General features: G+C 40.3%; 1 protein-coding gene across 3 annotated transcripts in view; it reads left to right on the forward strand.

Annotated features, from left to right (window-relative positions):
- Window positions 1-9,215, forward strand: part of USP47 (ubiquitin specific peptidase 47) — a 77,978-nt gene that overhangs the window by 41,141 nt on the left and 27,622 nt on the right. For all 3 annotated transcript variants that reach the window (XM_025208156.1, XM_025208154.1, XM_025208155.1), the window contains 4 exons: window positions 540-707; window positions 3,198-3,329; window positions 6,121-6,197; window positions 6,790-6,845. In XM_025208156.1, coding sequence (XP_025063941.1) covers window positions 540-707; window positions 3,198-3,329; window positions 6,121-6,197; window positions 6,790-6,845 — 433 coding nt within the window. The remainder of the gene's footprint in view (window positions 1-539; window positions 708-3,197; window positions 3,330-6,120; window positions 6,198-6,789; window positions 6,846-9,215) is intronic.

Raw genomic sequence — 9,215 nt, forward strand, 5'->3', positions numbered from 1 at the left:
GGTGCTCCTGTGGGACGGTCCATCTGCCCCACCATCTCAGTGTTCACAAGCCTGGTACCTCGAGGTACATAGAAAAAACATATAAAGCTGTGTGTACGGCCGAGTAGCTGATTCTCTGAACCAGAATCAAATCTTCAGGTTCAGATTTGGCTGAATCGAATCGGGACAGTGATCCAAATCAGTGAATCAAATCACTGTCCCCCAAATCAGGCCGAATCTGAATCGAATACTGTCCACACACTCCTACAACATTTCTTCCAGGCTATGTTATGACATCAGTTTAGCTTAACTTTTTATGATCGTGAAGTTTGCAAAGTTTTGTTACAGTTGTAATTAGCTCTACTTCATGTTTGCCATGTGTAAAACATGGACAATATTCAGTTCTTCACAGATCTGCAACTACTTTAATTATAAAATGCTCTATAGATGAGAGATGCTAAGAATGCAGAGTAGTAATTTTGTTAATTCATTTTCAACTCATGCTATCTGCATGTAAATTTTTAATCTGTTATATAAAATTAATATGGTTTATTTTTAAGAAGTCTCCTCAAACAGAGAGTTGCACTGATAGTGGAGCAGAGAATGAAGGCAGTTGTCACAGTGATCAAATGAGCAATGATTTCTCAAATGATGATGGAGTTGATGAAGGAATCTGCCTGGAAACCAATAGCGGTGCAGAAAGAATTTCAAAAGTTGGCAGTGAAAAGGTATGTTAGAGTATATAAATAAAAACATTCAATTTTAGTATATTCTTCAAATGGGGGGTGGTTGTTGGGGTTTTTTTTTTTAAGGTTGATTCTCTTTTAAAAGTTCAAATGCATAAAACCACAGTATGGCAAGAAGTCCAAAGGACTCTTCGATCCTTCTAGAATGAGAGAATTTCCCAGATGTTGTTGCTGTTTGGTTCCAGCTGCTTTGTGCTGACAAAAAGCATTCATGTAAAAGATGGTTCTTCCTTATAACCAGTGAATTCATGTTGAGGTAGATTATCAAATCTGTGGCAGGTTTATATCTTGCAAGTATCTTATAGCACAGAGGGCTAGTGAAGAATTATTATTTTGAAAAGCTACAGAGATTCTCACAGCTGGCAGAATACTGGGAAATTGTGAGACCAGAAATTGATCAGAGATGGTATTATTCTGATCCACCACTACAGCGTAAACCCAGAACTTTCTTTTGAAATGCTTCTTGATACAAGACCAAGAGTGTGTGAAGTATTTTGGCATCAGTGTCTCAGAATGTATAGTCTTACTGCTTTTTCTTAATGTCCCCCACACCCCCCGGGTATGACCTGGTATATGAGTAAATGACATACATTTGAGAGAACGGAGATCTTGTGTCAAATAGGCTAAAATAGGTCAGTCAGGTGTTCCATGCCCTCTGGCAGACACTGATTCCCTTCTAGTTTGTACAGTCTGGGTATAAGGCATAGTTGTATGCTGTCGGGGCCGAGGGGCTGTGGCCAGCAGCCCGGGCACGTGGGCCGGGGAAAGGGTCGGCACGGCGAACTAGAATTAGGCACTGACGCGTAGAGGTTGATTAAAGATTATTTTACTTACACCGTAGATGGTCGTGGTGCAGGCAGGAAAACTTTCTTGAGTTGCAGTTAAAAAAAAAAAAAAAACACACGTGGAGTTTGCTAGGCTCCACAAAACGAACACGAACAGAGCTCTGGATACCACTCACGGAGTTTGCTAGGCTCCGTGGACCGTCCGAAATGAGAGTCCGAAAGGTGACTCTCCACGAGCGCGCAGGGTGGGGTACGTCGAGGGATTAGGCGGCGACAGGGAGAGGCTAGAGGTTGATCAGGCCCCTGTATCCTCCTCTAAGGCACACGCGGAGTTTGTTAGGCTCCACAGCGCGGTTAGAGTTCTTCACGAGATGGATGTGAAGTCCTCCAACTTGGGCGGAAACTGCTCTAACCTTTTATACGGCTAGCGAGCCAATTGCTAGCCGCCACGTAGGAATAATTTAGAAACAGCCAATAGTGGGACACAAATTTGCATGCGAGTGGCGGGAACTCCTTTGCACCGGGGGTTTCTCTATGCAACTGAGAATTGCACCGTGCAAAGAAAGCTCCATGTGGCGGGAAATAATTCTGCAGTGCCGAAGTACATACAAAATCATACCCTTTGGGTCATGACATATGCCTTCATGCTTTATTTTGTGCATGTACATGCTGGATTATACATGGTAACTAGTCTTGTATGGACTGCGACTTAATTCCAAAATGTAACTGTTGTTTGCTGCTTGGATTGCATCCACAACCAGCTTGTAAACTAGTGGTGAATGGTGATGAATACTTATAAGTTAATAAACTAATAGCAAATAACACCACGTAAACGTTCTGCATAGTAATGAAGCCTGCATAAATTATTTTATTAAGCTATAATTACATATACTATGGTAGTACTCAGATGATCCACTCAGATCAGAACCTTGTTAGAATTCATATTAACATGATAGAAGACAACAACAAAATCAACAAGTAAAACAATTCTGTTTTATTATAATGAACATCAATCACAGCACAGTTATATAGTTGTTTTGTAGTGTGTTGTATGAAGCAAAGAAGAAATAAGTTAAAGATTAAGCTTCAAGGAGGAGTTTGTAGTAGCTGTGTACTTTTATGTTAGAACTTCTTATCCATAATAAGAGGAAGCAAGAGTGGATTTGTGAGAGGGAAATGGACAAAAGGCTAATGACCAGTAAGCAAAGGCATATCTCTTATTGGTCTTGATAGTCCAGTAGTGTCTTGGAGCTGACAGAGCATGGATTTTAAAGCTGTGAAAGACCTTAAATGCAAGATAAGCAACAGGCATTTCATGAAGTAAAGGAGGAGCCCAAAAAGTATGTAGAGAGAGAGGGGTTCATATAGTCATAGCAGCAAATCAGAAAGATTGCCTTAGCAGTGGGGTTTTGGAGAGAGAGATTGCAATTGGCAAAGACAGATTGGTAATAGTCAGGATGGGGGATGGTTGGACCAAGCATTTGTCCAAGACTGTATCTTGCAGTATCATCAAGGCCATCTCTTTAACGGTGTGTGCTGGTAACCAGCACAGTGTTAACTTTACACAGAAAAAACTGTTTGTATAGTTCTTAAAACAATTTTCTGAGTAGTTTCTTAGAATGATATTGCAAACTCCATTTTTCTTACTGATTTTTTTTCTTTTTCTTTTTCTTCCTTTCTTCCCCAGAATTCTTTGTTGTATGAACTCTTTTCTGTTATGGTCCATTCAGGAAGTGCTGCTGGTGGCCATTACTATGCCTGTATAAAGTCCTTTAGTGATGATCAGTGGTACAGCTTCAATGATCAGCATGTTAGCAAGGTAAAATAATATTTTCATTTCCTTGTTCTCAAATGAAAAAGGGAGCTTGTGGTATTTAATGAGGTTACATATTTTTAGTTTTGAAGTGATGTTGCACAAACTTTGAGCTGCTTATTTGTTATCACCTGACATTAGCTTCTCATCATTTCCTCCCCATTTTGTTTTGGGTATAATTTATTAACTTGAACTTTGCTTTTAAACTTGTTTTTTAAAAAGTTCAGATACAGTTATGTGCTGCTGCTTTTACATTAGCCAGCCACCTATTTCCAGTGAATATTAGTTTAGAGTACAGGTTTAACGCCTCCATTTTGTGAGGAGCTACTGTTTTCCTGTTGAGACAAGAAACATCATAATGTGATTCCCTGTGTTTTTTCTTTTCAGTTTTTTTTTCTCTTTGCTTTTTGTATTGCATTTGGAAGTAGTAATTCAAATCCAAAGACAAGAAAATAATGTTGGTGAATTCTCTGTGATAGCACGCTACAGGTCTTTGTTTTGATCTCATTTTACATTACTGGTCATAAGGTCACTTTGTCAGTTTGTCTGCTCCCCAAAGCAAAGCTTTCTGCATCAGGGACAGTTGTCAGTTAGTGTAATGTAGTAAGTTGATGGGAAGCACTCTTGCTATTCCTCAACAAGTTTGGCATGTTAACGAACATGGGAAGAGACAAAACTACCTAGTTTGGCAGCACAGTGAGATGGTACCATATTTTCTTGCATGCTCCCATATAAGAGACACACCTTGTTTCGGGAAGGCAGAATAAGGAAAAGAGAATCTTACCTGCCGCAGCATGGGTTCATAATGGCTGAATGCTGGCCGTATACAAGAAGAGCAAAGTCCCATGGTCAACACTACTCAACTTCTGGCTGCAGCTGGTCAGCTCGGAGTGAATGATGATGGAGTTGATGAAGGAATCTGCCTTGAAACATAGCTGCGCAGAAAGAATTTCAAAAATTGGTAGTGAGAAAATATGTTGGAGCATGTAAAAAAGAACTTATAAATTATGTTCTCCAAATGCAGGGTTTTTTTGTTTGGGCAGTGGCTGTGACCGAATTAAACTTTAAAGCTGATGACAGGACTCCATCTCTCCTGCAGCAGAAGGGAGTAGAGTCCTTTAACCATTCCAGTGTCTCCATGCCTCCATTCCACCTTGGAAATTTTCTTCATCACTTAAAACATACATACCATTTCTGGAGGGTGAATTTGGGTGGAATGTGTGGTATGTGAGTAAAACCAGTATGTAGGAAGACATATTACTATCTTAGTTATCAGAAGTGTGTGTGCACGTGCGTATGTGTGTGCGTGTGTGTATGACCCTAAACTTGCTCTTCCATTATCTTACTCCTCCCTCTTCTCTACATTTAAGTTCTAAAGAGAATTTAACATACTTCAAGCTCCATTATTTTTTGTTCCTGAATGTAAGAGAAAATGTCTTGTTCTGAAGCCTTCCTGTAAAGCTTCAGGTGATAGTTGTGCCCATCTGTCAATAGACATTACATTTAAGGGACAGGGCAGTGTTTTAAAAGAAATTAAGTCTGTGATTATGTGCAAGCACTGTCAGCTTTGTGTCCCCTCTGCTTATATAAGGGAAGCTCCCTGCTTTCTTAACCGTCCTACTGGAAGGCTTCAGATGTTAAAGGCCTCTACAGCTATAAGTTATGGTTTCTGACTGTCAGAAGAACTAAGATGTGAAATACTGATTCCACTGAAGCTGACAGCAAAACTCTCAGACTGCTATGCTTTCACACTTAAGCTCCTGAGATGAACTTAAGTAGCCATACTTCTCAAATGATGCCCGTAGGCTGCTGGATGTCACTTTCTCCCTTTTAGTGTTTTCTTCCTGTCAGAATGCCAATGGGAGAAAGTTATTTAAATTAAATTAAGAGTTCACTGAAGATGTGATAGTGTTGTCAGTCTTTGTCATTATGGAAAATCAGGATTTTTTTTTTTTAAAGGTGAGAAGCAAACAAGCATAAATATTAGAATATTCAGTGGACAGGTTAAATTTATTGACTGATATCAGTTCTGGAGAGTAATGCATCTGATCCTGGAAATCGGTGTATCTGCAGCTTCCCAAAGCCTCCAAGTGTCTTTAGGTATCTTGAGAGTCTCACTGGACCAATCTTGTTTTCTATCCTGTGGCTTAGTTTCAGGGGCTCTAACATGGCAATGTTATTGCTTACATCTGCTTCTATGATAGAGAACCTCTGAAGAAGGGGAGTTCATATGTATACACTACATAAAATTTGAAGTAACATGAAATCTGTTTTTGTAAAGCTGTACAGCTATGACACCATTTTAAATTAAATCAGATTTGGACTAGGTATTGATTGAAAGTTTGTGCTCCTTTTTTGAGAGTCTGCATGATATTTACATATTCCCACCTGCAATTGTTTCCTAAAACATGGCCTTTCAACACTTATCTAACAGGAAATTTGCTTTCTCGGATTTGAAACATTTGAAACCTTCTTCTACATTTTTAAAATCTGTTATAAAATTACAGAAGAATTTAATTAAGTTGAAATTTGTGTGGATATGGGACAAGATGTATGTCCAGTTTCTTACAACATAATGCAGTTAAGAAAGACGCTTTTAAAAAAATTAAGAATTATACTTGTGTCAGATATAAAAGCAAGATCCAAATCACTACTGGATATGCAGCTATTTGCCAAGTCTCCTTTTAGAAACAAATGTGAATCGTTTGACAGCAATAAGTCAGTTTTCCTGAAGTAGGAAGTATAAGTTGATGGTTGTTATGTAATGAATGTTTTCAAAATTGTTTTTTTCTACTAGATAACCCAAGAAGACATTAAAAAGACATATGGTGGATCCTCTGGAAGCAGAGGCTATTATTCCAGTGCTTTTGCTAGGTTCGTAATACAATATTGTTCATTCTTTTTTCAATATTGGAATGTTCTAACCAACCTGAGTAGCCCCCACACTGTCCACCTGAGCGCCACATTCTCGCCACCCCTGCTGGGCACACATTCCATGCTTCCACAGGCCCCAGCCTTGCACTCCATGCCCCTGCCCAGCTGCAGCTCCCCTCCTCCTTCCTCCCCTCCGCTGCTTCCCTACGTGCTGCAGCAGGGAGACAAGGAGGAGCCGCTGGACGCTAGGGAAGCCAAGCAGGTCCCTCAGCAGCTGCAGCAGTGGCAGCAGCAGCCCTATCTGGCAGCTGTGCATGCTGGCTGGGCTGGGCCCTTCTGCCCTCAAGGGTGGGAGCGAGGCGTGTGGGCTGGGTAGAGTACAGTTAATTGGTGGGCACCCACGGGCCAAATGAAATTGCCTAGCAGGCCTCATCCAGCCCATAGGCCATACTTTGCCCACCCCTGAGTTAATACACAATTGCACGATACCACAAATGTTCAATATTGTTAAAAAGAACTTTAATGAAAATACTTGACTATGACTTCCAAGTCAGATACTGACTGCTCTTAAAAAAAAATATTTCCTCACTAGCTCCACGAATGCGTACATGCTTATATATAGACTGAAGGATTCAACAAGAAATGCAAGTAAGTGTATTTTATAGTTCTCAACTAAAAACAGTGTTGGTTTGAGGGTGGGTTGGGGTTTTTTTCCCCCTACTGGGTAGGAAGGCTAAGTGTAAATGAAGACCTAAATGGGTCTGTATGTTAAGAATTTGGGTTTTAAGATGAGCTGAAGTAATGGGGTTTTTTGGGGGGTGGGAATGGGGACATTATATTAGGCAAAATGAGAGTGTGGACTACATTTATGGTGCTTTACATTTAAGAGGCCACCACAGTATTTATGTAAAGTAGATATAGTAATGGAAAAAAAGTGTAAGTGAATAAAACGCATGTAAAAAATAGTGTCAGTATTGGAAAGTGTTATGTAATAACAAAAAACCCTATTTTCCTGCACTAGCAATGAGCACCTGAGTTGTTTAGAATGCTAAATTATTATTCTTTGGAGTGAATTAGGGAGCGTAGAACACTAGGGGGAGCTAATGCAGCAAAAACTAAAAGCTCTGCTATAAGAAAAGTTTGTTTTTAAACTACTGTCAAACAGTAGGAAAATGATACTATACTGAGATTAGTTGATCTTGGGGTTCCCCCCCTTTTCCTTATAATCCACACAACATGATGCTGATAAACCAGGCAGAATGACATTGAATCTTTCAAAGAGCTGAATAGAAATAGTGGGAATAGGACATGGATTAATTTTGGTTATTATTTCAAACTGGTTGTTTTAAAAGAAAGATCTAGTGTCAACTTCTACAAAGGAAAGATCACCTAAGACTATTAAAGACTATTTAAAGTTCTTTAGGGACTCTGAGTAGCATTAAATTTAGCCCTACTTATATTAGTGATTTTTTTTATTTTTATTTATAAAAGCATAATTGAGTACCTACCTTGAACTGTATCTGCCCTGACATATAATTTAAAAAAATCAAGTACAGTGAATGGCACTCCCCAGTATAACCAGAGGATTAAAAATACCTGCACCATACATAGAAAACCATACTCTCTATATTTCTTTTTTCTCTCCCTAATGACTAGTAGATCAAATACCCCGATTCCCCTAGGCTACATTTTTTAAATGGGCTAAGCTAGTTCTAAAATATCTCACTTAATCAGGTTTCTTTTATTGCCTGTATATTTTGGTAGCCCCTGCATCTCTCTGTGTAAGGATATTTTTTGCAGAACATAATATAAATTAAAGCTTAAAACAAAAACGCCCTATATCTCAGCTTTTGGAGTATGACATTGGGAAGAGAAGTGTTCTTTCTGGGAGCCAGGTTCCGAACCTTTTTGTCTGTTGTAAATTAAAACCAGCACTTTGAATTCTACCTGGAAAGCTTACTTGACAGGCAGTACAGATTTTGGTGTGCTAGTATGATATACCTCCGACTTACATTCTTTTCCCAATGCAAATTATAGTTGCCTACTTAACTCCCGTTTCCTAATGGTCTCAATGTCAAGGCGACTAAACCAGTGGTTGTCAATCTTCTTAGACCCAAGGCATCCCTCAGAAAATGCTAGCTCAGAGTTTTCACTCCTTTTTTGACTACAGAAAAATGATAGAGAACTTGGAAAGAACATAGCAGGTCAGAATGTTTTTGACAATATGGATTCCTATGGGAAAAGTCAGGATTGATCTTTGTGAATTACGTGCCAGCATTTACAAAAGGGCCAATGTGGTTTCCATGTTCAAAAAAGGGAGGAAGGAGGACCCAGGGAACTGTAGGCCAGTTAGTCTAACCTCAATCCTGGGTAAGCTTTTTGAGAGAATTATCCTGGCGCATGTCCACGAGGGGCCAGCAGGGGAGATTATGCTTAGGGGCAACCAACATGGGTTCATTAGAGGCAGGTCCTGTCAGACCAACCTGGTGGCCTTCTATGACCAGGTCACCAAATCCTTAGACGTGGGGGTAGCAGTGGACGTAGTCCTTTTGGACTTCAGGAAGACCTTCAACATTCTCTCACCCCATTCTCATTAAAAAACTAGGAGACTGGCATCGACACCTACACAGTCAAATGGGTCGCTAATTGGCTGGAGGGCTGCACCCAGATGGTGATGGATGGGTCATTTTTGACCTGGAGGAATGTGGGCAGTGGGGTCCCCCAGGGCTTGGTCCTCGGACCCGCACTGTTCAACATCTTCATCAGTGACTTGGATGAGGGGATAAAAAGCACTCTATTCAAATTTGCTGATGACACGTAAGATGTGGGGGGATGTGGGCACGCTAGAAGGGAGGAATAGGCTGCAGTTGGACCTAGACAGGTTACAGGGGTGGGCAGACGAGAACAGGATGGGTTTCAACACTGACAAGTGCAAGGTGCTGCACCTGGGGAGGAAGAACCAGCAGCATACCTACAGGCTGGGGAACTCCCTTCTTGTCAGTGCAGAGGCAGAAAAGG

Source organism: Alligator sinensis, unplaced genomic scaffold (assembly GCF_000455745.1).
Source record: "Alligator sinensis unplaced genomic scaffold, ASM45574v1 scaffold352_1, whole genome shotgun sequence".
In the NCBI taxonomy this organism is placed as follows: Eukaryota; Metazoa; Chordata; order Crocodylia; family Alligatoridae; genus Alligator; species Alligator sinensis.